Source organism: Komagataella phaffii, chromosome 1 (genome assembly GCF_000027005.1).
Source record: "Komagataella phaffii GS115 chromosome 1, complete sequence".
Taxonomy (NCBI): Eukaryota; Fungi; Ascomycota; class Pichiomycetes; order Pichiales; family Pichiaceae; genus Komagataella; species Komagataella phaffii.
Window position 1 is genome coordinate 1,916,413 of NC_012963.1, and position 26,176 is coordinate 1,942,588.

Below are 26,176 nucleotides of genomic sequence, written 5' to 3' on the forward strand. Positions count from 1 at the left end.
CTTTTTTTTTTCTATTAGTGTAACATATAACATTAAACCATTCAAGTACAACATAACATAGAATAATTTGCTCAGTCTTGTTTTTCATCACTGTCACTGCTTCTTTGATTCTCGGTCGTGGTGGTGCGATTAGCAGCAGGATCACTATTATTATTGAGGATCTGAGCCACTTCGGTATCGACATCTTGCATGGATTGTCCATCAACTTGTTCCAAGTCTTGTTGGGCCAATATATTTGAAATCAATTGGTCGTAATCTTCATGAATCGCTGCGTTGTGTTGAAATTCAGTATCCGTGGTAGCTTTCTCCTTCAGTTCTGACGATATCTGTGTCGTGGGTTCTGTAGACTTGGAAACATCTGTATCACTCAATGGGGTGGTATCCTGTTTGGTGTTTAGGTTATCTTGAACAATATTCTTTGGTTCATTGTCACTATCTTTGTCAGTATGTTCCTCGGTCTCTTTTAGAGGTTTATCACCATTTCCAGTTTCCTGGCTATTCCTGTTTGTATCTGTATTGGCATTAGCAACAGCATTGGAACTCTCATCCTCGTTTCCATTATTGACTTCTGTACCCATAGCTTTCATGTTTTCTGCCTCGTTATCACCAGTATTAGTAGTATCATTATTGTGTTGTGTGTGTTCGCCTTGCTGTAGTTTAATTGGGCCAGATGTTTTAGGATCTATGTTCTTAGCATTTACTCTCGGCTTCTTAGATTTATTTCTCCGAGAGCTCTTTTCATCCCTATCTAGGTCGCCGGTGACCTTGGTCAAATAAGAAGGAACAGGAAAGTTGTTTTTTAAGAAAAACATTTTCCAATTTCTGGCCTTGTCTTTTAGTTGTATTTGAGTTCTGTTCTTTAAAGCTTCGGAAATTTTTCCTCCAGCCCCAAAAAGTTCTAAAATTTGTGACCAATGTGGTCCCTTTAATTCTAGGGCTTGTTTTAGTGCACGCTCTTCCTCTTCAGTCCAGGGTCTTCTATATCCCTGGCGTATCTTATTCGGATGAGATATCAAGAGTATCTGTTGTTTCTGGATTTCGGAGGGAAGTAACTCATTTGTAATCTGCTCAAAATTTGGATGCAATTTGAGGTTTCCCTCTTCTTCTCCATCGGCTTTAAGCGGAGTAGAACTCTTTGATGCAGATGTAGGTACTGGTGTTGCATCTTTGGAGTCATCCTTGAATATAGCTTCTTTACTTCCGGATTTACCAGAGGTTGTTTTCTTTAACTCTATCGGGGAGGCAGGAAGTGTAGTGGTCAAAGATTGACTGAGATTCCCTAAACGTCCTCTTCTTCCCCAAATTAAAATACCGACATTCTTGGAGACGTAGTCAAATAACTCTTTCAAGAACACCAACCATTCGTAGGTTTCAGCTAGTTTACTGTCATTGTCTGATTCTTGGAGCCTTTGTTTTCTAATATTGGCTCGTGATATGAAATCGGACTCAGCCGGCGTGAAAGCAGTGGATTTGTTGATTGGTAGCTGTAATTCCATATCAGGGTTCTTTCTTTTCAACAATATTTCATCCATGTTATCGGGAAATAAATCCTCCAAAATCTCATCCTTTGGCCTTTCGTTGATTTCTAATGCCGAAATGTAAGCTTGGGTCTTCAAGTCCAAGTATAGTCCTGCTTGAGACTTTAACAGTTTACCAGGAACAAAATTTGCAGACGTTCTCTGAGTCTCTCCTTCTTGATATCCGGAAATAGAATTTCCGGTAAGGTTGGTCATTGTATTTGAGGGATCCAAAGACTGAGAAGGACAAAACACATCCAGAAAAGACTCATTCAAGTGGTAAAAACCGGCATCGTTCGTACCCAAAGTTGCGTTCAAGAAGGTGGCCAAATTGACTTTTCTCAGAGTACTCTCCACGCTATCTTCTTTTCCCTTCAAAAAACTGGGAGGCTCACAGCCATATTTCCATATTCCAAAAGTTAAATGTTCAACGTTCAAGAACGGATCTTCGGTACTGTAAATTCTCTTTGTCATCTCGAACAATTCTATCAGGTTTTTGTACGATATCCCCGCCAACGTGCTATCTTGATTGGCTACTATGTCTAATATCTTCTGATACGGACCCTGAGCGATGATCCTCAGTATCTGTGTTGCAAGGTTGTCTAGAGTCGGGATAGTGTTTATTAATAGTTGCACATTTTCTGGGAAGTAATGTGGACAAGTTAAATTTAATGGGAGGGCAACCAATTGTGCATTTATCAAATCATCTGTAGTCTGGTTTTCTTTGAGAAGCCTTTGGTATGCCTTCAAGGCTTCGTGTGAATTATTTTTTAAAAGTTCCGAGTTTGGGGGAAGTGCCAGCCCTTCGTACTGATCTTTCTCTGCGGGCAGATGGCTGTTTTGAAGTTTGAACTTCTTGGCCAAAGGATTAATGTACTCTTCTGAAGGATGTTTTGACATTTGATCCAGCTGTAAAGGGAGAAGGATGCAGTTCCAAGGCTGATTGAGTTAACTACTGATGCAAGTTAGAGAACCTAGAATAGAGTCTCAAATTTTCTTGCACTTTTGGCACAGTGTGCAACAATGATTAACATAAATTTTCGCGTGTTTTGTTTTAATACCATGAATATAAATACAAAAGATGCACGTATTCCCCTTTTCTAGTTTGTTTGTGTTTTTGCTAAATAGTCCATAAAGAAGTTGAACCATGGCTACTAGAACAAGTAAAAAGGCTGTCGCCGACAGCAAAATCTCCTACAAGGATATGATTACCAACGCCATTCTTTCTTTGAAAGAAAGAACTGGATCCAGGTAAGTAAATTAGGTGGGGTTGCAAGACGGGCGTTTTTTTGAAGAGATGTGGAGTTAGAAATGGGTATAACGGGTAACTAGAGCAGTACATTGTTTGCTCTACATCTGAGCAGAGGGTGTTATGCTTGGTTTTGCCTTGCTGCAAAAATACACGTTCTTTTTTTTGAGGCAACTTCTTGCAGTTCAAGCAACCTTTTCCTTTCATTCGCACAAGTCAGAAACCAAACTTTTACTAACTACTTTCAGCAGACAGGCAATCAAGAAACACGTCTTGGCAAACTACCCAGTAGGAACAAATTTTGATTCCCAGTTCAATCTCACCCTTAGACGTAATGTTGCTGCAGGATACTTCAAACAGCCAAAGGGACCAAGCGGACCTGTAAAGTTAAACAAAGATGGTGAAATCAAAAAGGACATTAAAACCGTTAAGAAGGTGACCAAGCCAGTGCTGAAGAAGAAAGTTGTCGTTGCCCCAAGAGCAGCAACCAAGGCTAAGAAAACAGTAGTTTCCAAGAAATCTGCCCCAAAGAAGAGTTCTTCCACAACCGCCAAAAAAGTCCCAACTAAGAAAGCTGCTCCTGCTAAGAAAACAAAAACTGGGTCAGCCGCAGCTAAACCGGGGAAGGTTAGTAAACCATCTAAGACAACAGCAACAACGACATCTGCAGCCAAGAAGTCGAAAGCAAAACCAAAACCGAAAACAACCTCCACCACTACTACCAAAAGATCCAGAAAATAGTTAGGTTGTCGGTATCTGGTCTTGTGGGTCATAGTGTGATGCCCCACCACATTCCTCCATACCTTTTGTCCTTTTCTTTTCAGTTCTATTTCAATGTCTTTATTTTTTTTTGTTATCCTACTAAATTTTACTCTGTCCTATCATTTAGGTGATGACCCTGCTGAGGGCACTCGGACTAGTCTGACTTGTTTTTTTTTTCCTTTTTCTCTTTCTAGGATCCCCCCGTTTGCCCCCTCAAAACTATATTTATTTATATGCATTCAGCGAAAGAGGGCATTTATCGGAATTGCTACCTAGGGTGATCCATTAAACCATCTGTTGCTTGGACTTGTATAATGAATATATGTGATGTTATTTTCTACAGTGATCAAATCGATATACAGGAATTGCAATTGAAGTATCAAAACGTGGTTATCAAGGAAGATCAGGGGTTTTTCAAGATTTCAGCCCCCGGATTCATAGATGACGTCTACTACTCCTTGATACAAGATTTTGGCATTGATGAAAGTACTATAGACATTATCTACCACAGTATATCGCATCCGGGGAACATTTACTTCAAAGTGTCGGAAGTGACAGAGGCAAATCCAGATCCAGCCAGTCAGTTGGAAGGAGACTCTCCTCCGGAAATTAAGAAGGATTTACCCCCTACTGAGATACCAAAGGAAGTTTATCACATATTGTTCACTCAATTTGAAAAATACGGCATCATAATCCAATCCAAGATAGTCACTGATTACGGATTTGTAAAGTACAAGACTAAAACCTCTGCAGACCAGATTCTAATGCACCTGAAAGGGTTTTCTACGAAAGTCAATGATAGAGTGTATAAAGTCTACGTGAACCATCATATTTCGAAAAAGGCTAGACTGTATACCCGGAGTAACTTCCCTCCGCCAGAGTTACCAATTCCAGGTCCAGAGTTTCAGGATTGCAATCTGTATGTGAAAAATCTCCCTCCGTCTACCACTGATGAGAGGCTAAAACAGATCTTTAGTCAATTCGGAAAGATAAAAAGTTTCAAAGTCATCACTCATGAGGATACTGGGGCATGTAAAGGATACGGATTTGTTTGTTTTGTTAATCCATTGGACGCTTCTAAGGCAATGGTACAACTGAACAATGCCTTTATCAGCCCAGAAAACTTTACCATAGCAGTGAGCTTTGCCAAAAGAAACGAAAATAAGTACAACTCCAAGGACGGTAAGGTCCATCATTACAATCAGAATCATTATTTTAGCACCGCATCAGGTTCCTCAATGCCACCTCTCACAGCACAAACAACACAAACAACATTGGCACCTGGTGGGTTGATTGACCCGTCTTTGGTTGGAATGTACTATTATCCATACTACTGAGATACCAAAAGGAACACATGCAAGAACACTTAACGTATATACCACCCCCCTGAAGTCTCCATATGACTACCATTCCATTAAACATATATATACACGACCTATACTACAATATCAGTCTTTTTACAGAGATGGAGGCGGGGCCACGTCTCTAGATCTTGGTTTCAGTTGGGCTTCCTCAAATTGAGCAGGCTTTTTGGCTGCTAACGGGTCCTCAAATTCATTTCCATCTTCGTCTTCCTCAATTTGTTCCACTGCCTCAACTTCCTCTATATAATGCTTCAACATTGATTCAATTCCATTTTTTAGGGTGATGGAACTTGAAGAGCAACTTCTGCAAGCTCCTCTTAATCTTAGATATACTGTTCCTGTCTCGTACTCAAATCTAACAAATTCGATGTCACCACCATCATCCTGGATGGCAGGTCTTATTCTGGTAAATATTAGCTCTTTAACCATGCTGACGACTTCATCTTCGTCATCCTCTTCCAGCAAAGCCTGGTCATTTGCGTCTGACTGGTGCTGTTCGTTCAAGACAGGAGTACCGTTATTCAAAGACTCTGTGAGGACTGCAAATATCTCTGGTTTCAACAAAGACCAATCATCTTGAGTCTTCTTCTCTACAGTGATAAAATCGTGACCTATCATGATGGTTTTCACTCCATCTATCCCAAACAACTTGAGAGCTAAAGGTGATTTGAATGCTTGTCTTCCGTTAAGAAACTCTATAGTGGTTTGCTCAGGTAAAATCTTCATGGATGGCAAAAACTTGAGGGCATCATCGTTGGGGGTCGTTTGTGTTTGAATAAATAGGCTCCTCAAAAAAGTCCTGTTGATAGGCACTATCTTTTGTCTATTTAATAGTCGTAGCATTGCTGTGTGTATTGTGATGGGATTGTAGAGGAAAAGAAAAATGAGAAACTAGCACCCTTTAGATAGTGCGCATTGGTTGGCATCTTAGTGGGGGAGGCCACAAGGAGAAAGCATCTTCTCCGCCTGGTCGTGGTGCTGACAAATAAATCGATCATTAACGGTACAGTCATCTTTATTATTTATAATATAATATCATAGATACTATGTTATAATTATAATTTAGAAAAGATAAAGTTTGACTAGCCGTTCCCCAGAGGCTATATAAGGAAGGTGGTTAAGTCCTCCAGGTTTTACTGTTTCTTCCTTATTGCTATGACCTTGACGATTAACCCGAGTTTAAAGAACGTCTTAGAAAACCAGAAGGGCGGCGCACCTGTGGAGAATGATCTTAAGGCGCTGAGAAAGCATGCTGACAAGATAGAGGAACACTACTACAAAGAGGTGATAACCAAACCATCTGACGTTGCAGGCATGCAATTTACTATCACTGCTCATGACGGAGATCAAATTGAGTGCCGTTTCTACTCTAAAGATGCTGATCCTAACCAAGTAAGGACCAGTAAGCTACCGTGCATTATTCACTTCCATGGGGGTGGATACATAACCGGTGACGTTAGCCGTTACAGTCATTTGACCTCTCAATATGTCTCAGCGACTGGCGTACCTGTTCTGAGTGTGGACTATAGACTGGCTCCAGAATATCCAGCTCCAATTCCTCAAGAAGATGGCTTTAGTGCGCTACAGTACCTTTATGAACATTGTGATAACCTAATGATTGATCCCAACAAGATTATTCTAATGGGAGATTCATCAGGCGCTGGGTTGGCTTTATCTGTGGCTGCATTGGCAGCAGAAAGGGGCATTCCAATAGCCAAGCAGATTCTCATTTATCCAATGTTGGACTCAAACAATACCGAAGAACCCGATTCTGAAGACCTTAAGGAGAAAAAACCTTATCTAACATGGACTCATAGAATGAACAAGCTGGCCTTTGATTCTCTTCTATCAGAAAAAGAAGAATATGAGCCATCATTATTCCCATTCAACGATCCTAATGTTGATTGGTCCAAATTTCCCAAAACTTATTTGGAAACCGTGACAGTTGACATCTTAAACGATGACGGCCGGCAGCTGCATAGAAATTTGACTGAGAACAATGTACAAGTTGAATTTCATGAGTGGGAAGGACTTTGCCATGGCTTCGAACCTCTTCTTTGGACCGAGGAAAATGATCTACTTCAAAACATTTTAGAGAAGCGTTACCAAGCAATCCTGGATGTATAGATAACGAATTATGATTGTATGAACTTGCGTGCACTCCCTGTAATACTGCTCCTTGAGATTTGAGGTCCCTTTTTTGGTTTCTTATCCCTATCTCATCTCTCAAATATTTCACGAAATAATTTTTCTCTCTATTAAAAATTTTAAATCGATCCCTCTAACACTCTTCACCATGTCAGCCCCTTTGAAGCCCTCTAGTGCCCAACTGGAAGTCACTCTAAAGGCAAAAAAACTGCTTGGTGACACCAAGTCAGATGTTCATTTTACTTCATTCCTAGAGAAGAATGATAATTATGAAATACTAATCAACAACTGGGCTTACTACAGCTCTGTCAGGAACGACAATGAACTGATAGAGTTGTCAGAATTGTTGGACAAAATTCTGCAACGAGTCCAGTTTTTGGAACAAATAGACCTCTACAGAGTTATTGCATTACATTTGATCAAGTCGATGAACCACATTTATCCTATATTTGAAACACTTAAGCCTACGTTAATTTCTCCAATACTTAGATTATTGACACACATTGTTGAGTTCAATGAGGGCTCTTTGGTTACCGAGTTCTCTGAAGCTTTCAACTTCAAGAATGAGCATTTGACCGAACTACTGGAGCCTTCTACAAAGAGAAAATACGTTGACTTCAAATCTACGACAAGATACAACATGATTCAGTTTTACATACAGCTATTGTCGAATGCTTCCAGTCATCTGAGAAAGGATCTGCTTCTTACCAACAAGTACATATTTAACAGGCTTTTGAAACATTTGGAATTGGATGATGATGAGGTCGTTAAGGATTTTGTAGAATTCCTTCAAGACTATGTTGTGCACGAAGAATCTTTCAAGAAATCAACCAAGTTACAAATAATCAACGAGCCCGTACTCTCCGTGTTGGCGAAATTACTGGACAGAGACGAAAACGTGTACGAATTTCTTCGTAGTTTTGCTAAAGGTGTCACTTTTCACGATGATAAAGTCTGGGCCTGTGAACTTGGGGAGAACACTCTGAAGAGTGGTGGTGCCGAAGTGAAGTTTGAGGGTCATTCTTTTAAATTGTACAATAAAATGATTTACTATCTGGCAACCCAGCTTAAACCTTGGAAGGATGCGAAACAGCTAGCATTGTTTATTGAACTGGCGTCCCAGAATTACGAAATATTCTTGCCGTTCCAATATTTTGTGTCTACTCATATTGGGAACTTTTCACCCAAACTAACTTCTACCGCTATTGGGTTCACATTAATGCTGACCAAAATGTCGTACCTGAAACCACCTAAGATCCCAGAAACCGCTACCTACAACACTAATGCTGAGTCATTATCCCTGCATATCGTTCCTCTATTGACGACCAAACAGTCTTTAATCAGAGGTTTGACTGACCCTTCAAATTTCATTAATTATCTGACACTTCAGTTGTTGAACTCTATCTTCCACAAGTATAGTACTGTTTTTGGTCAGTTGAGTTCCTCCAACCTTCTGGTGGATTTCTCTGATCTGAGTAATACTATTATTGAAAGGATTCCTGATTTGAGCACAATTTTGGGATGTTTCAAAGCAATTGATCCCGACAACGTTGATGAATTGTATCTACTGGCCTTGACGATGACTTTGGAAGGATATTTGAAATTTTTCCCTCAAATAACTGGCGAATTTGCTGTCAGTTTACCTCAGGAACTGTATTTACCACTGGTTGGAAGTTCTACACCAAACGTTGCAATCTTGGATCATTATTTGACATTGCAGACTCTATTGGATTCTTCATTTTCTTTGAAATGGTGGAATCCTATTGCAAGCAATGACCATTCGTTGTTTACACACCTGATCAGGTTATCATCTACCTCAGAAAGAGTTGGTCATGTGTTAGAAACGTTGACCCTTAACCACATCGTGTTTCAAGATTCAAGGAGTGACTCTAGCACAATCAAAATCAATCCCATATACCCATTGTTGAAGACTGTTTCACGTTTAACTGATCAAGTTTGCAAATTGCTGGACGAAACTATTGCCAGGAGTATCAAGACTCCCTACAAATACATTGACCTTTCCTTTTCCGTTACCAAACGTCAAATTTCACCATTTATTGTTACATTGTTGGAACAATGGAAGTTTGTCAAGATACCATCTGAAGAAACATTTACATGGCTATACACATTTTTGAACTATCTTGTTGTGAATGGAGAAGATCCTTCTGTACTGGAATATTTAATGACACATTTCAATGTACCCTTTGGAAAATGGCTCAAGAGGAAAAAATATTATATTGACGACTCTTCACCTGGTAGTAGAGTTCTGTTGAACAATATGAAGGGTGACTTTCAGATTCCTCCACCAAAGAATGATTTTGACGTAGTACAATTCTTTTACAAAATTTCTAATTTGGAGAAGACTAGCCCCAAAGTTAACGAGAGCATAGTGTTGATATTCAATAAGCTGGAGACATACTTGTTGGACAATCCCCAATCACTAGAAAGGATCACAAGTCGAAAGTTTTGGGGGCCATTGTTTGTCAGTGAGAAGCCCTTAGAATGGCAACTCTTTGTTAGCTTTTTGGTTAACGAACTGTTTCAAAATTTCTGTACTAAAAACAATGCTCACCTATTCCAAGAGTATGGAAATCGGATTGCCAGCTTAATGCCTGAAGCTAAAGACAATGTGCTGGTAAAACTAGTTACCTCAGCCCTCTGGTCTGTTGACAAAGATACACTGCTTAGTTTTCTGACTCCGTTTAGTGAAAAGGGAAGACATGAGATTGTCTTTGCTATATTGGATGAATTAAGTTCAAGAGAAATTCAATTACCCTTTGAGATCTTACTTTTACTAGTCAACGAGCATTATGAATCTCATATCATTTCGTTCATAGGCTCGATTAAGCTGGATAAGAGTCAGTACGTTGCATTGTTGACCAAGTCAATCAGTTTCCATTGCAAGGAGATAACTAGGAAACTAATTATATACTCTTCATCTTTAGCATTAAGCCAAGTTGATCAGCTCCCTCTATCGGACAAGATTTTCTTAGGTTCGATGTTGAACGACAGAGAGTTTGCTGATACAGTCATTGAAGAGTCTTTCCACATGTTTGAAAAATCCAAATCTCTCCATTTCTTTGATTCGAAGATTGATGTCATTGACTTTTTGAATTTATTCAATCATGGTACCCCTTCTATAGAAAGAGATAGAATTGTGCTCTTGAAGGCACTGGACAACAAAAAGTTCAAATCTACTGAGAACTATATTTTCAGTGAAGCGTTTGCAAGTTTTGCCTATAGATCTGAAGTCAATCTGAAAGAAATGCAAACTTGGTTGGTCAACTCTTTCCTGTACATTACAAAAAAGGTTGCCGAAAATGACACGTTGGGTGAAAATTTTCTGGCCTTTCTTACTTCGTTCCAGGGACTATTTAGAAAATGGAATGTTTGGAAATTCATTCAACCTTCTATTTTGAATACACAGCTACAAGTGATACTTCAGCACAAGCAATGGGTCAATAACAAAAATTTGTTAAAATATTGTGTTCTCCTGATCTCTGCGGGAGATAAGGATTCTGCTATCGAAGGCCTCAAATTACTGCAAATTTTTACTAATAACGAGCTCATTGAACTATCAAACTTGACAGGTGACGAAGAGTCAAAATACTACTCTTCATTGATACTCTATAAATTGATTTCTTTGGACTTGAAGACTGCGTCTACCAATGTTAGTGGGCTTTTGGAGCAGCTCCTCACATATTATCAAGGGTCCTTGAGGCCTTCTGACCTTTTCATCAAGGTAATATTATCAGATTTAGAGTCCGTTATGGGAAAGTCTTGGTGTATTTTGGTTGATACTTGGGTGTACCTGCAAGAGTTCTCTTACGAACAAGACTATTCTCCTTTGATTTCGAAAGGTGAAAAAGATACAGTTTTGACACTTGATAAGAAAGTAGTCGAAGAATCTGTAGAGAATTTTGACCCTGAAATGTATCATTCGATTTTCTCTTTGAAGAATATCTCAGACTATGAGGAGTTTTATAACACAAGAATACTGTTGTGTAAGAGAGCAAGTGTTGATCCCGATAGAATAATCTATGACCCAGAAGTATTCAATCTGCTTCTTCTCAGCAATCCAGAATTGTTTAAAGACGACGATACGATCGAAGTGAAAAACATCGTCGAATCAGGAATTCTTCAATACGTTGTCCTATCACTAACCATTGATGAGGCATCTTGTAACAGGATTGCTCTCACCATTTTGAATGCCATCTATACTAGTTTGTCAGATGATATTGAATTACTGGAAAATAAAAAAGAGGGTGAAAAACTACCCAGAAAGGTTTATCCATTCAAGGACAGGTATCTTTTCAAGCTATATCTTGGAAAAATCTTAGCATCCTTCTTAAATTTTGGCGAAGACAGACCTTCCTCGTTCATTATCGGAGTCATTTCACAGTTTGTACCTGTTCTTGCTGACCCAACACATCCAGTTTTTGAAAAGGCATACAGGTATCTTTTGATTGGTCCTTGGTTTGTTTCAACCGAGATTCCTCTATTCAAATCAATCAGTTTACTGAAATTGGATGAATATCACAAGCTCTCTGTGGATGAGCAGAAATTATACTACGACCAACTGACTTGGTTACTGACTAGTTACCGCTACTCCATGACTTTGGACGACGACAATCTGAGAATGCTATCCCTGTCTGGTTTCTTCCCGTGGATAATGAACTTGATGAATTCTCCATACATCAGCTCCTCTATTCACTTACAGATTCAAGAGTTCATTTCTAAGGTGCTTCGTTTGACAACAACCAACGAAAATCTTGTCACCAGACACGGCATCCTTTCATGGCTAGAAGCTCTCCAATACACTCTTCGCAAAGAGTCCGGCAAGAATACCGAAGAGGATTTGGTTAACAAATTCAACAGCATAAATGTAAGCCAGCTTGGTCTCCAGCTGGACCTCACAGTAACGAAAAGAACCAAACATTGGACGTACGACAACTGGAACACAGCTATAAAAAGAATCTGTACAAGTTTCCTCCCATAATAGGTATCTTATAAATTATCCATCCATTATACTAAAAAAACACTATTGTACAAATTCCTATTTTACTCTAGAATGTATCATTCCACTCCGGCAACCTGGCCCATACTATACAATACAACATAATTCACCAGAACCTTTTATTTATCACCTTTCCAATTCTTCATCTGGATTGTTCATGCTCTTCAAAAGAGAAACCATATCAATTCCATAGTAGTAGTTGTTACTTTTAGAAGAATTGGATTTGTTGCTGGGACTACTATAAAAATCTTCCAAGCAAGACGGAGAATTCCATATCTTTTTCATGATGTTGGCTGAATTAGGAGTTTTGAAAGGCGTTCTCACCAATCCTGACTTAGGTGTTGCTGTACCCGTACTTTGTTTTGCTGCTGTTAAAAAGTTGTTGTTGTTTCCTGAGACTCTGATTGTGGCTATCGGCGTCTTGGGCTCTAATAACGGGCCTGTAACCGATGATTTTATCGGTGAGAGATCAAAGTTAGAGTTGCAACTGAAACTAGAGTTGAAAGATTGATTGGGAGTTTGATTCCTTTGGAAAGGTGGGGATAGTTGTGTTATAATGTTGCTACTCCCAGTGTTTGCAGAGGGCAAAGGAAAATTCTCAGTATTGGGAATCCAATTAATTAGTGGAGTAAACAGCTGAGGGGTGTTGTTATTTCCTGACGCTTCCGTTGACCTCCTTCTTTTTCTGGACGCTATCCTGTTGAGACCCTGTCTTGTTGGAGTGACGTGTTTCCTCTTCTCTTCATCTGGTATTTCATCCACCTCCTCTTCCTCTTCTTCTTCGTCCTCCTCTTCTTCAGATTCGGAATCTTCAGAATCCCTGTCAGTAATAGATTCAAGTGGTTTAGCTTGGTACGGTTCGTGTAGCACAACCTCCAAGTCGATAATCTTCCCGTCCTTGGTTCTTAAAAACATGTATTCAAACCCATTTTGAATCTGCCAAAACGACCCCTTACCGTCTTTGGCACGTTCGGTTTTAATGAATGCTTTATTCAATGAGAGATTGTGCCTTATAGAGTTTTGCCAGCCAACTTCTGACTTCTTATAGTACCTGAACGTGGACGAAATCCAATGGTAGATTTGAGCCAGAGTCAGCTTTCTACCTGGAGCTCGCAGGATGGCCATGCCGATCAACGTAGCATAAGAATAAGGAGGCTTCTTTGTGAAATCTACAGAGTCATCTATCACTGGAGGCATTTGTTCTGGTGGAGGCAGCACGACTTCTTGGGGCACCTTCAACTTTTTATTTCGTTTCAAAGAAACTGTCCCTTTGGACTCGCCCTTGGACATACTGGATGCTTTGCTTGCAGGCTGTGGTTTCTGTAAAGATTTGGAAGAAGCTGTTGTTGGCGGTGAAGATAAATCGGGAGATAAAAGCTTGGTACTGGTGATCTTCGAACCTTTGATTCTCTGTCCTGGAGGCGTCAAGCGACCTGAAACGTCGTTGTATTTAGTTCTCTTTACCGACTTCGGTGGCGTGGTCAAGTTGTTCATCGCTTGAGTAAAGGAATCTTTAGCCAGTAAAGAAATATTGATAGAAGACTTGGATAGAACACGAACGACGCGTAATTTTGGATGTTGGTTTGCTTTTGGGGGAGGGGGGACCTGAATCTTTTTTTTTCTCCTTTTACAGAAACACAAAATGGGCGAGTTTTGTTTACTTTTGTAGCGCGTTTTTTTCTTCAGAAATTAGTGGACGTATCTTATCAGACAATAGGGAAGGTGAAACTGGAATTACGCGTCTCGAACGTGATGGAGCACGTGACAATATATCATTTCTATTGATGCATCTGTCACGCTGTTTTTACATAGAATGTTTTACCACTTTCACTTCACGCTGTCCTTGAACCATTTTATGGTCGTTCAGTAGACAGAAAGCGAGCAGTACGCTCCTTCATACTAGGTGGAGGTCGCTTATTTCAATAACCCCTCAAGTCGCCTAACTTCTGACTTCTAACGTCTAGCATCTGGCACCTCACGTACACCACCTGCACCATTCTGAATGAATCGTTATCATTTCTTTTCGTGTTTGGCCTTCCATTTGTCCAAGTACTTCTCCATGTATGGCCCCACAAACGCCTTCACTTTAGCCTTCTTTTCAGAACTCAGTTCTTTAGGTGGTTTCTTACTCGTATCCTTCTTTATCTCTTTACTACTCAGTTGATGGACAATATCTTTCGCACAATGCTTCAGGTTGTCTCTACCAATTTGCGATTCGTGTTTTTTGATCATATTGGGTACTACTGTCGCAAAGAGTTTATTCCATTCTTGTTCTCTGGTAGGCCTCTTGCTCTTTTTATGTCGTTTTTTCCCTTCATTCTCCTCGTCTGCTAATCTCTTACTTAGCAGTTGTTGCTTTGCTTCCGCATTGGCAATAATCTTCTTCAGAGTTTCCGTACGTCTCTGCTCTTCTTGTTCTTGTTCCCTCTGAAGCCTCAGCTTTTCGCGTTCTCTCTCTTTTTTGACTCGTTCGTACTCTTGTTTTCTTTGTCTCTCCTTCAATTCTAATCTTGACTTATCTATAGGTGGCTTCTTGTCACGATTCTTTTCAGAAACCTCAATGTTTAATAGTTCACAACCAGGAGGAAGATCCCATTGCGTAATATTCTGTGATTTGTTGTAGTAATAATTGGCCCCAGTGGACTCATCTACTGCCCATCTCCATTGTTCTGGCAGTAACATATTATCCACTATACGAAATGGAGAGATTTTAGAAGCTGCGTTATTTTCCTTTTGTTCATCTCTTAACTGGAAGGTGGAAGATTCAGCATGACCATTATCCACATCATTTGACGCTCCTACTGACTGACTCTTGGGTATCTTGTAGGAAATTTCGAGTTTGCTCCAACTGTTTAGCAATGAATTGATCTTCTTCCCTATTGGTTGAATCTTTTTCAACTTAGTTTTAACACTCTCCAACACTGATTCAATTTGTGAGCTACTGATTCTGTTTCTAGAGCTATTGGGCCAGCTCTCTAACATGTCGAGTACACTCAACGTAAATGACTCCACATCGACTTGCTGTTGCTCCTGGTCCAACACAATCATCGTGAGTATATTAGCGACACATTGGTAACCACGAAGTCTGACTATTTCTTTCAACACTTCGGGATCCTTGGTCAAACTTACTCTCTCAATCAACTTTCTTAATATAATGTAATCTTGAGTCTTCAACAAAGCACTGGTTACCTTGGATGCCTCGTCTTTATCAGCAATTGGTCTCATCTCCAAAGAGTTGACATAATCCTCGTTGATACTTGAATAGTCACTCGCTTTGATAGATTTATTTTGTTCTTTCATTAAGCGAACCCATCGTTGTTCTTGAGCGTTTGTTGAACCTAGAGCTTCTGCAATAGGAACAGGTAAAATATTAGCACTGTCAGTCTGCGTTCTTCCGCCAAGGAACCCAATACAGTTATCTTCGCCACAATAACATTTCTGTGGATTGGCCCCGTATCTATCCACATTATAATCAAAGCAAATTTCTTCGCCTTTGTAAATTTCTCGTTTGGCAAATATTCCCATCCTCAGTTTATTGCCGACTTCCCACTTGTCGACGTAGGCATTTGGACGGCAGGAATGGTTGCAGAATCTACCAAGACCACCTTTAGCAGTAGCATCAATAAACTCACCCTTTTGAAGCATCATAAAGTAGAAATGCTCGAGGCCTTGGTTATCATAGTTTTCCTTTCTTTTGCGAAACGTCGACTCATCAATAACTTCTCCCAAGTACTCGTATATAAACGCATCTTGCCTGATGTCAGCCTGGGCACGTACACCATACCCTTTTTTCTCGGTTTCAAACACTGCTATAGGAGCATACTGCTTCTTTTGGAACCTTTGATTTTGACAGTCGTCACCGCAAGAACATGTCCCGCTTATACACTCGATGGAAGTCAACCTGTTGATACATTCAGAATATTCTCCACAAGCATTGTTGATCCCAGAGACTGTATCCCAGTTCTCTTCACAGTCACAGGACATCCCATCTGCTGTGGATCGTCCATTATGAGCATTCCCCAACGTTTTATTCTGGTAAGAGTTCTGGGACAAGGTCTTGAAGGTTGTCAACGCTTCTTCTGTCTTGTCTGCAGGATAATCATATATTTGGACCTTACGCTTGAAGTGACTGGCATGTCCATAATTATCAACCTCTTCATCGGAAACTGTCCTTTCTCTCATTATCGATGGCTTTTCAGCGGTAAGTCCACCCTATGGTAATCAAGTAGTTTTTTAGATACTGAAAACTCTGAGCGCATTCTCGTTCGCTCCTGGAAGGTGAGTACGAGGTAATTAATCCTTGCGACCCTATGAATTAGGGGGGAGGGAACGGAAGGCTTTTCTACTTTTGATTTACAAATAGTTTGATTTCAACATAACACTCTCAACCCAGTAAACTTTCACTGTACAAACAACGTCTTTATCTGGGGCATTAAATATCTGAATAGCTATACGGAACCTCAGAAGTGATCATTTTCAAAATTATTCTTTCCACCTCCTTTGAAGTTTTAGTTTCAGCTTCTTTAAGTTTCTCTTGAACATCATCTCCCTTCTTAGGTCTGCGCTGTAAGGAGCTAGAGAATTGTGTCAAATCATTGTAAAGACTAGCCACTTCTCCTAGATAACTATCAATTTTATTGACGTACGCAGCATTCACTCCAGTCTGCAACGGCTGAGGAAACAAAACTTTCGTCTTCACCTGAAGTTTGTCCCAATGGTGATCAACATTCGAATTCAACTTTGGCTGTTCGTGATCTGTTGGTGAAGTACCTCCACTGAAATTCATTCTTGAAAGTTGTTCGAGAAGTGAAAAGTCCCCAACCGGTGACTTGACTCCGCTAGAGTTGAGGCGTCCTTCATCACAGATTTTGAAACTCTTTATTTCTCGGGCTCTCAATGAAACAAAAATGGTTTCTGATAACACTGAGTCGTGAGAATTCCGACTTAGTGTGTCATATTTCAAACTCGTTATGATCTGCTGTTCCAGATGCTGTGAAATGGGACAGGCTTGAATGGAGAATTCCGGTCGATATTCATCAACAAATCCACATATGGGCGTCAATAGTGCTGCATGATGTAATCTATAAAAATGATTCTTGTTGTACTTGTTGAACATGAAAGAATCATAAAGTATATCTGGTTTCTCGTCAATCAAATTCAATTTACTATCAAGACATTCCGTAAAATTTTGACCACTAATATCTAAAACCGGCTGAGAATGCCCAGGATAATCCACCAGGGCATAATTAATATCATCATTATTCATTATCTTCTCACATTGTGTCTTGATATAGGTATTAATCATGATCCTGTCGGAGCTAGATTCATTGCGATCATAAATGATAGTCTTCACTGTAGTTGCATCTCTTTTAACTTTAGGCAAATCATCTAGTCGATACTTGACTGTGTTATTATAAGTTGAAGCATCACCATGTAGGTCCACAAATGATTTAGCTCTATGTATAGATGGGAAGGGCGTTTCAGCAGGCGTTGCGGCAAGTGAAGTTGGAGGAGTAAGCTGTTGGGACCATGGATACTCTTCATAGTCCATGCTGGGTGATGGAGTAATTGGAAGATGTCGGTGTGAATCAACTGATAAAGAGTTAGACGCAGGATTATAGCCAGCTTTCCATTTTTCCAATAAACTCAATCCATGATGTTTCCATGAATGTGACACGGAGTTCGATGACAAGGACGTAGAGAGATTTTGAAGCGAGTTGTAAGAGCTATTGATATGGATACCTTGAGACTCGCCGGATGAGCTTTGCCCAGGGCCTAAATCAGTAGTAATAATTCCATTAGTGGTGACAACAGAAGAAGAAGCTTCTGCTGTTGGTCTCCTAAAGCTTTGAGGAATCTTGATCGATGAGGGCGTGGTCCTTGGCGAGTTGCTTTTAGTCGTGCTCCTGTGAATCGGAATTGGACTAGTCTCATTGTCTTTCATGCCCAAATCGGAATTAGGAAACGATGGAGGAGTGAATTTGGGCAATTGATTAGGCGCCTTCTGCTTGTCCTTATTAATGAACAATAAATGTGTGTCAGCAAAAATCACAGTAAGGATATAAATTAACTTGGAAGATATGATTGGATTACCAGACATAATAACGACTCTGTACGCTGTTTTGGTTTTATCTGTAGGTTTATTGAGTAGCTTGTGCCGCATTGGTATTAGAATGGACAATAAGGAAGCAAGAAATTTGATATTCTGTGAATTGTAATTATGGTGAAGACCTGTAGAGGAAATCCCTGGGTTCCGCCCGTCTTTGATATCCATCCAATAAGCCACTGTCTGAGTCCAATTCAAAATAGTGCAACTGTTTATGCTGGAAAACCCCAGAAGAACTCTTGGTGTCGACACCAGGTACGACATTAATTTGATCAGTTGCTGAAACAATTGGTGTAACCCAACATCATTTTGCAGCACAAATGATGAAAAATTTGGAGTGGCAGAATCTTTGTCTTTTGAATCTGTAAGCTGCTGGAGGTTGTATATTTTCTGCAACTTATTGGTGGTTGTAAACTGCAAATGGCATGCGTAATCTGTTAGCTCTTCCCAGTTATCTCCGATGACAGTGTTCAAGCAGTTCTCCAACGATATGGGAATGATGAGTCCAATACCAAAATTTGTGGCACCTGAACGCTTACCGCGGCCTTTGATTGACAGATCGATGGTGGGATGAGTTACCCATTCCTGATCATGCGCATTGGTACTTGAAGTAGAATGGTTTCCAAAGTTACTGTCAAATCTATTAGTCGTGGAGAAGAGACGGGTAATTAGAACCAATTTCACCTTGTGAACGGAATGATATGGCAAGTCTGGAAGAATATGTAACTTGATGGAATTGGTAGAATCATTGATGGGCACACCACTACCGAACATGTACTCTGATAGCTCAGAGTAGTTATGAAACATCTTTGTATTCAAATTAAACTTCACCTTGTTAGCTCCATTTTGCACTGAAGTTTGTTGTTTAACGGCTGAATCAAACAAAACTTGCCTTGTATTCAGTACCCGCCCATCCTGGAAGATGACAACGCGGAACAGCTTTTGAAACTCATTCAGGGAGCAAACTGGATTCAGACGGTCAGCTGTGCCGTAAAGTAGTGTTCTTGTGTAAGAATCCTCGTACGATGGTTTGCCTGCTTGAACGGAAGGACTGTTAAGACCTGATGCGTTGTTCAAGAGGACTCCGTTGATACTGAGGGGGGAGTGGTGGTGTTGTGAAAGGGTACCAGTCGTTGAACCACTAAATAATCTCCCCAGCATTAGCCAAATACGAGATCCAGCAATTCAGACGACCAAATACAGACAGATGAGGGAAGGGTGGGTTGGGTGTGTTTGCCTGGAGGGGATTAATTTCTCACGCCTTGATCGGGAAAGGGGGACGCTACACTGAGATTTGAGTACGGAGGAGCCTGAGAGACTTTGGAGCTCATCCCTCGCGGGTACGATGAGCTAGTGCTCTTCTAAGCTTCCAATTAGGCTAATCTCTAGCGCCCTAATTAGCCTTAAAAGGATAGAGGTCGTGTATTGTTGCAAGTAAGATGAGATTATGAATTTTCTTTCCTAAAAAAAATTTTAGAGAGCATCAGGAGACTGTCACTAGAAAGCCATCAGTACATATTTGTGATAGAAGCTTCTCAGAATGAATATTTAGTAGAACAATTGAAAGAAAGTGCACTAGATAATTTGATAAAAGTGTACAAAAATGGCCAAGACTCCCAGGAAAAACCACACGCATGGGGGGAAGAACTTGGAATCCTTTAAAGCCACAACTGCCCGAACAAAGGGTCAAGGGCGAGGAAAGGGAAAAGGCATGGTACCCGGTAAGGGAAAGATTGGTGGCAAAGGTAAGAAGAACTATAGAGCTGAAAGAAAGTTTAGCTTAGCTTCTGACGAGGAATCAGACGACTCGTCATCTAGTTTGTCTGACGTATCTGATAACAATAGTAGGTATGATCTAGCAAGCAATTTCCATAATGTTCCTGTGTTTGACTCTACTGACGAGTCTGACAACTCTAGCGACTCAGATGTGCATTCCAGTACGTCAGAGGAGAAGGATGAAGAATACTGGAAGGCGACCAACGCTGAAGTGAATGCTATACTGGGTTCATCCTCTAGCGATTCCTCCTCAGACGAATCTTCTTCGTCTGACGGCGAATTGGATTATGTTCAACTTACCAAAGAACACAAGGCTAGGAAAAACCTCAACAATAATGCCGTTCCCAAATCCACAGAAAATGAACACAATATGCCCGATATTATAAAGAGCAAACATACCAAGATAACAAAGTCAGCGTCGTCAACGAAAATAGATAGACACAATTTAAGTGATGAAGATCTTGGTGAGGAAGTCAAACCAACTCCCAAGCAATCCAATGGAGCAGAGCAATTAGAGAAATCTGTCGATGAACCTTTCACTATCGAAGTACCTAAATTCAAAGAGGACGAAATCAACTCCGACAATGATTATGGCTTTGAAGAGGCGAAATTAATCCGAACTCTTCAAAATGATAACGACGATCTGGAACTAAGAGTTAGACACACTGCACTAGATAATAACGATGATGATGGAACAACTGGTGAAGACGACGACGAGAGGGATTCTTACGTGTTCTTGGACGAAGATTATCTACTGAAGGAAGAAGCAGACGCCATACTGAAGGATTATGAGAACTATTCATTTCCAAGGTCTCCTACACTGAAGGACATAGATACGATTCAACCAAGAAGGGCTTCGTTTTTTGGGAAACAGAACGATGAACTAGTATTACTTTATGAACCTTCAAACGAAAAGAAGAACCCTAATCAGGGAAACTCTCGAGATGTCTTTGAAAGTGATGAATTCCAAGAAGTTTTTGATAATTCCGATGATAGCAAAGAAAGTGACGGCCGTTCTTATCGAGACGACGATGATTACGAGGATGATCCCGGTTTCGATTACAATGATTTCAACCGATCTGGTGATGAGGACGATGAAAACGAGCAAGAAACAAGATTTGACGATCCATACTATGCTGATTTTCCATTTTCCAGTCGAAACAACATTCAAGCTGCCGTCGAAAGGGGATCAGACCAAGAACAAGATTCTGATGATGACTCCTACCTATTTAATTACTTTTTCAAAGGTGAAGGAGATGCGTCCTCCTCAGATGCTATTGCTTCAGACGACGACGAACTAGAAGATGACCAAAAAGTAGATGACAACGAAAGCAGCAACTCCACTGATGAAGATGAAGCTCTTCCCAAAACATCCAATAAAAAAATTGGTACCAAAATTGCAAAAGAAGTTCTGGCATCTTCCAAAGTGGATCCTATCCCTCCAGTGATTGGAATTTGGACCACCTCGGACTGTGGCAAACCCTTTGAGATTATTGATGGGTTTTCAATGCGATCAGTATCAGAGAACAAAGACAGTATAAAGTCCAAACGGGTAGAACTTTCTGTGAAGGGTGCAATTAGGGATCGTACAAAACCAAAAGGGAAGCAGACTGGTTCTGTTCCTCTATTGGACCTGGATGATTTACTCAATATAAGCGAATCAGACAGCGACTCTAAGGCTTTTGCCAATACACAGTTGAACATAGTAACTCAGAGCAATCAAACTGCTCCAAACGCAGGATGGGCTTTTATAGCTTCTTCTATCAATCCAAGCAATGTGCCATTATCCGCTTTCCGAAACAAAGGTGTGGTTGCTGAAAAAGATACCAACCATTTAAGAAGATATTCCTCTTCTTTACAGCATTTCAACAGCACTACTAGACGATTGAGTATGGCCAAGGATGATCGAGGACTCAAGGCGGGACATTCTTTAATACCAAAAAAGAGTAAGAAGAACAAGGTACTGGAACAGGAAGTTGTTATGGCACCAGTAAAGTCCCTGAGATTCAAAACAGGATCTAAGAAAAAGATAAAGAAGAGTGGCTTATCTGTCGAAGCTGATGTTAGTAAGAAACGGATTCGAAGACAGAGTTTAGCAGAGGCGGCAGCAGAAGGATTAGTTCCCACCAGAGGTGGTCTTTTTAACGAAGATACGTTGATAGAAGTGGAAGCGTTATACGCCGATATTGGAAAGATCGATGAGCTGAGTGCCCTGCTAGGAATAGATCGTTAACCACTCCTTGATAATCACCCTTTAGCTACTTTAGTATAAAAATAAAACAGTCATTAATGGTAGGCTTTGTATTTGAGTTCCTATTTATCATCTTGTACCAGGTTCATTAATTTGGAGCTAACATCTAATTGAGTTTTCACGGCGGAGGCCAAGTAGTCGATCATCAGTGAGTCCTGGATATGAGAGCTTATGGAAGATGAAAGCTCTTCCTTTGAAGGAGAAGTTGGAAGGGAAACTAAGTTGGTCAACAGGAAACGGCCAATCTCATCATTCTTCACATCATTTCTATCCAGAGATCCTGAAATGACTTTGTCAACGTAGTCTATTAACTGGTCAATGGAAACGTCGAGTTTGTTGAGTTGTGAAATTAGTTGATTTGTGTCGTTTTGTGGTATTGGAACTTTGGGTTCCACAACGTTGTTCTTGAAATGAGCCAGCAGACTTTTTTCGTTAGCAGAGTATATGACCTTGGTTGGGACTTCAGAGAAGACAAAAGAGCCAGCTTTTTCAAGGTCTAAGTGACTTGCCAGAGCTCCATAACATCCCACTGGGGAGGCAACGTACGCCTTGAAAACTGGCTCTACGAAGGATCCGCTCTCGTCACATAACTGGATACTCAAATATATGGCAGGGTACGGGTGTGTGCTATCTGGACCCTTTGAGAAAAAGTCATGGACCAGTCCGATAAAGCTGTCGACCTTAGAGTTAATGGAAAACCATCCTACGACTGAGTCTCTTGGGCTAGACTTCTTGTGGATGGCGACAAATTCACGTTGAGAAGAATCAATGGTAAACTCGTCTCCGTCCTCCGTGTGGGAAACTATGAAAGAGTCTTTGACTTGAACCTCCGTTGTCTCTTCAGACCTAGAACCTAGGAGGGTTCCTATGATACGACCATTCTTATTCTGGTCGAAGTAACTTGATTCCAGGATCTGTAACAAAGCCGAAGCGTGTATGGAAACGCTCAAAGTGTTTGACCTGGGAGGCAAACTGAAAGCGGAGGCCAAATTCGGATTGACAATGTGAAGAGAGGCCACCATTTATGATGATCTGTCGAAAGGTGTATTTTCTTGAAGGAAATGGTAGGAAAAAAAAAAAAAAGAGAAAGAGAAAGAGAAATCTCAGTATCGGTTTAGACACTACACATCGAACAGCATCCAGAAATGGATTATGTCCACCTAAAGTGGTTTAATTGTCGTTTCTTATATTAAAGGACATAACGTCGTGATTATACAGTAGAGAAAAGGAATAAGCATTCTTCTAGTTGATGATGTAATTCAGACTGCCCCTCAATTCACCAAAGTTTTGCCTTGGGGGGACAGGGTGGTCATTGGCAACAGGGGAGGCACCATCTGAACTGGGAGGGTAGGATTTGCTAGGGGGATCTTTGAATAGATGCGTAAAACCAGTACACACCTTTTTGCTTTTTTCACAGTTGAAACAGAACGGCTTGCGTTCGTCACATTTGATTCGTCTCTTACGGCAAGTGAGACATCCAGTTTTTGTCCGCTTTTTGGGCAGTCTCTTGACGGGATCTTCGAAGGTCGCATCTACCGGTGACAACGCTGGTGAAGCTAAAGAATAGCCGCCAGGTGCACCTTGGCTAACCAATAGGGAACTGTTGTTGCCGGGGCCGACAGGTATTGAGGCTAGTCCTTGGGGTGGTATCAATTGCTGTCCAGCAGCTGGTGGGCCATTTAGCGAAAATGGCATGTGTATGAACATAGAATTACCTTGTGGTTGTAATTGACCAGCAGGGGGTGGTTGGAAAGGAACGGATGACGTCCCAGAGCTAGAGTTTGATAGTTGCCTGGGTGAAGCAAAGTGGTAGTGCTGCTGAAGCGGTGGTGGATATTGGTGTCCTGGATATATTGGTTGGTCTGTCGACATACTGGAATGGGAATTCCAACACCACCCAGGTGGCCCATTTGCTAACGGATACTCTTTGGCGTGTTTAGGTATGTTTGGATGTGTAGAACTGGTGGCTGATTGAGGAACACGCGTGTCTTCATACTGAGAGATGACAAAAGAATTAGTAACAGGTGTTGACTTGTCAGTCCAAGTGGACAAGTTGAAAGGAACAGCGTCTCGTCCTGTATAGGAGATTGAGCGTGCTAATGAATCTATTGATGGTAGCAGAACGCCTGTCACTGAGATCCCGGATGTTGAGGAGGACAAAGTTTCGTGGGAAGAAACCGGGGTAGAATAGTTTGTGGATGTAGTGTACGAGTTTGGGGAGACTCTAAATTGAGATTGAGGGTCTAATGGCGATGCAGTCCTCTTGACACAGTCCTTGGAAAAGACTGTACTTGAGTTCTCGCAGCCGTCGCCACTTGAGTTGGGCGGCGAAGGGAACTGACTTAGGGGTACCACCATACTTTGGGAGGGGAAACAAGTTGGGGTGTTAATAGCAGTCAAAACTGGTACTAAATAAGCGATATGGCACTAGTTGGGTATTCAAATAGTTGACTTTATCAAAGGGCAAGCGAAGTTGAGCTAAGAAGTGTTTTGAATGAGATATTAACTGAACTAAGTGTTTTAAAGGGCAAATTTCATATATAATGTACAATACCAACTCCAAATCGAGGTGCTCTCTCGACACCTCTATTATGCGGAAGGATACAGCATGTAGACGCAATTTTGAACGCTTGCAGCTATATTATAAAGAACGCATGCACTGCAGTTGCAGTAGTAAGTGTAAGGCTCAAACTAGGAAATTTTAGTACCCGAATGGTCTATGTAGGTATATCATATGTCAGGCTGCATTCTCTCGACGACACGCTGGGCAAATGAGTAGACGAACTTGACTTGAGCCAAGCCTCACTCTAGGCAGCACAACAGTTGAGTTCAAGTTTAGAAGTTTTGAGTAAATATACGTCGAAGGAATTTCAGTAACACATTTCACCACTGATGGAATTCCAGTTGAAACACTCCTTGCGAGCCCTAGATTTTAGTTTAGTGGATGCTCTCATCAATCAAATTTGAGGGTGCATGTGGGTCGCTTAAAATGGTGCAGATTTACGTCGTACCAGCATGGTAGTCTCAAATACAATCCAAGACACAAGGATGGTGACGTATCAGAATGTGGATTCCATTGCGATTCTATCATATTTCATCTGGTACGTGCCCGCAATAAAACACAAACAATCTTGTAGCCTCAAAATTGTAGCTTTTACAGTGAGGTGCATATGCTGCCTGTACACGGTATGCATTCCTCAAATAAGAAATGCTTGGGATTTGAATTTGAATGTGTCTCTACCCCCATCGCTCGAGAACAGCCATTCCCAGTGGGGAAAGATAGCAACCGCAACCCTCAAACATTCCAGTACGCTGCGTTTGTTGTTATGTTTTGTTGTTCAAGGGGAATGTTTGATTGTTTGATTGTTTGATTGTGATATTCGGCAAGATAGAGGTGCATCGATGATCGGCGGCATGGCCAAAGTTGGTACCCAGCCGATCACGCCTGCTCTGAGTTTGGCTGGAGCAGCAAATCTCATGATAACCGAGGTTTAAATTAAGGTACATAACAAAAATTCAATGTTCAAAGACGCACATACCAAGACTTACTAATCGCAGAATGTTGGTGCAGTATTTGTCGTAAGCCAAAACCATCGATGTTGACTTCCTAATTCAGTCTTTAAACCGCAAAAGGATTCTGATTCGCAGATGGCCTGATCTCCAAACTCAGGCTGGGGCTCTAACTCGAGCAAGTGTCCTATGCTGTAGGCCGCAGCCCTTTTGGTTCGACGACGTGCGTGGTTATGAGACGCTCGGCTGTTTTGCGCTAAGCTGGCCGTATCGAGTAAATTCTACAGGCACCTGCGAGGCAAGCAATCTACTAATGTTTATTTTTCGTCCAACCTAATTGTGGTTTCAAAGCGCTATCAGGTGGGGGGTAAGAGGAATGTGAGTGGAAAGCGAAAATAACTGGCAGCTGGGGTCAGATCCCGTGATGCCACCTCTTGTGGTATTTTGAAACGCGTGTTGCGATTGGCCGCGAGAAC

At 40.9% G+C, this 26,176-nt stretch overlaps 13 protein-coding genes across 13 annotated transcripts; 5 read left to right on the top strand and 8 right to left on the bottom strand.

Moving 5' to 3' along the window:
* Positions 1-71: 71 nt before the first annotated feature.
* On the bottom strand, positions 72-2,417 carry PAS_chr1-4_0281 (Telobox-containing general regulatory factor; the record flags this gene model as incomplete). Its single annotated transcript, XM_002490353.1, has 1 exon — positions 72-2,417. One exon carries the CDS (start codon positions 2,415-2,417, stop codon positions 72-74), a length of 2,346 nt encoding a protein of 781 aa, XP_002490398.1.
* Positions 2,418-2,664: 247 nt separating this feature from the next.
* On the top strand, positions 2,665-3,507 carry PAS_chr1-4_0282 (uncharacterized protein; the record flags this gene model as incomplete). Its single annotated transcript, XM_002490354.1, has 2 exons — positions 2,665-2,768; positions 3,015-3,507. 2 exons carry the CDS (start codon positions 2,665-2,667, stop codon positions 3,505-3,507), a joined length of 597 nt encoding a protein of 198 aa, XP_002490399.1.
* Positions 3,508-3,842: 335 nt separating this feature from the next.
* Positions 3,843-4,865, top strand: PAS_chr1-4_0283 (Poly(A) binding protein, part of the 3'-end RNA-processing complex; the record flags this gene model as incomplete). Its single annotated transcript, XM_002490355.1, has 1 exon — positions 3,843-4,865. The coding sequence occupies one exon, from the start codon at positions 3,843-3,845 to the stop codon at positions 4,863-4,865; it is 1,023 nt and encodes a 340-aa protein (XP_002490400.1).
* Positions 4,866-4,985: 120 nt separating this feature from the next.
* Positions 4,986-5,735, bottom strand: PAS_chr1-4_0284 (Protein involved in iron metabolism in mitochondria; the record flags this gene model as incomplete). The annotated part of the gene is made up of 1 exon (XM_002490356.1): positions 4,986-5,735. One exon carries the CDS (start codon positions 5,733-5,735, stop codon positions 4,986-4,988), a length of 750 nt encoding a protein of 249 aa, XP_002490401.1.
* A 312-nt stretch (positions 5,736-6,047) lies between these two features.
* Positions 6,048-7,019, top strand: PAS_chr1-4_0699 (uncharacterized protein; the record flags this gene model as incomplete). Its single annotated transcript, XM_002490357.1, has 1 exon — positions 6,048-7,019. The coding sequence occupies one exon, from the start codon at positions 6,048-6,050 to the stop codon at positions 7,017-7,019; it is 972 nt and encodes a 323-aa protein (XP_002490402.1).
* A 169-nt stretch (positions 7,020-7,188) lies between these two features.
* PAS_chr1-4_0285 (Nucleolar protein required for the normal accumulation of 25S and 5.8S rRNA) lies at positions 7,189-12,039 on the top strand (the record flags this gene model as incomplete). Its single annotated transcript, XM_002490358.1, has 1 exon — positions 7,189-12,039. The coding sequence occupies one exon, from the start codon at positions 7,189-7,191 to the stop codon at positions 12,037-12,039; it is 4,851 nt and encodes a 1,616-aa protein (XP_002490403.1).
* A 144-nt stretch (positions 12,040-12,183) lies between these two features.
* Positions 12,184-13,551, bottom strand: PAS_chr1-4_0286 (Forkhead transcription factor; the record flags this gene model as incomplete). The annotated part of the gene is made up of 1 exon (XM_002490359.1): positions 12,184-13,551. One exon carries the CDS (start codon positions 13,549-13,551, stop codon positions 12,184-12,186), a length of 1,368 nt encoding a protein of 455 aa, XP_002490404.1.
* Positions 13,552-14,070: 519 nt separating this feature from the next.
* PAS_chr1-4_0287 (Histone methyltransferase) lies at positions 14,071-16,239 on the bottom strand (the record flags this gene model as incomplete). Its single annotated transcript, XM_002490360.1, has 1 exon — positions 14,071-16,239. The coding sequence occupies one exon, from the start codon at positions 16,237-16,239 to the stop codon at positions 14,071-14,073; it is 2,169 nt and encodes a 722-aa protein (XP_002490405.1).
* Positions 16,240-16,489: 250 nt separating this feature from the next.
* PAS_chr1-4_0666 (uncharacterized protein) lies at positions 16,490-19,324 on the bottom strand (the record flags this gene model as incomplete). The annotated part of the gene is made up of 1 exon (XM_002490361.1): positions 16,490-19,324. One exon carries the CDS (start codon positions 19,322-19,324, stop codon positions 16,490-16,492), a length of 2,835 nt encoding a protein of 944 aa, XP_002490406.1.
* Positions 19,325-19,766: 442 nt separating this feature from the next.
* PAS_chr1-4_0288 (Hypothetical protein) lies at positions 19,767-22,172 on the top strand (the record flags this gene model as incomplete). The annotated part of the gene is made up of 1 exon (XM_002490362.1): positions 19,767-22,172. One exon carries the CDS (start codon positions 19,767-19,769, stop codon positions 22,170-22,172), a length of 2,406 nt encoding a protein of 801 aa, XP_002490407.1.
* Positions 22,173-22,252: 80 nt separating this feature from the next.
* On the bottom strand, positions 22,253-23,212 carry PAS_chr1-4_0289 (Hypothetical protein; the record flags this gene model as incomplete). The annotated part of the gene is made up of 1 exon (XM_002490363.1): positions 22,253-23,212. One exon carries the CDS (start codon positions 23,210-23,212, stop codon positions 22,253-22,255), a length of 960 nt encoding a protein of 319 aa, XP_002490408.1.
* A 220-nt stretch (positions 23,213-23,432) lies between these two features.
* Positions 23,433-24,548, bottom strand: PAS_chr1-4_0290 (Hypothetical protein; the record flags this gene model as incomplete). Its single annotated transcript, XM_002490364.1, has 1 exon — positions 23,433-24,548. One exon carries the CDS (start codon positions 24,546-24,548, stop codon positions 23,433-23,435), a length of 1,116 nt encoding a protein of 371 aa, XP_002490409.1.
* Positions 24,549-25,528: 980 nt separating this feature from the next.
* Positions 25,529-25,784, bottom strand: PAS_chr1-4_0291 (Hypothetical protein; the record flags this gene model as incomplete). The annotated part of the gene is made up of 2 exons (XM_002490365.1): positions 25,529-25,650; positions 25,730-25,784. 2 exons carry the CDS (start codon positions 25,782-25,784, stop codon positions 25,529-25,531), a joined length of 177 nt encoding a protein of 58 aa, XP_002490410.1.
* Between the last annotated feature and the right edge of the window lie 392 nt (positions 25,785-26,176).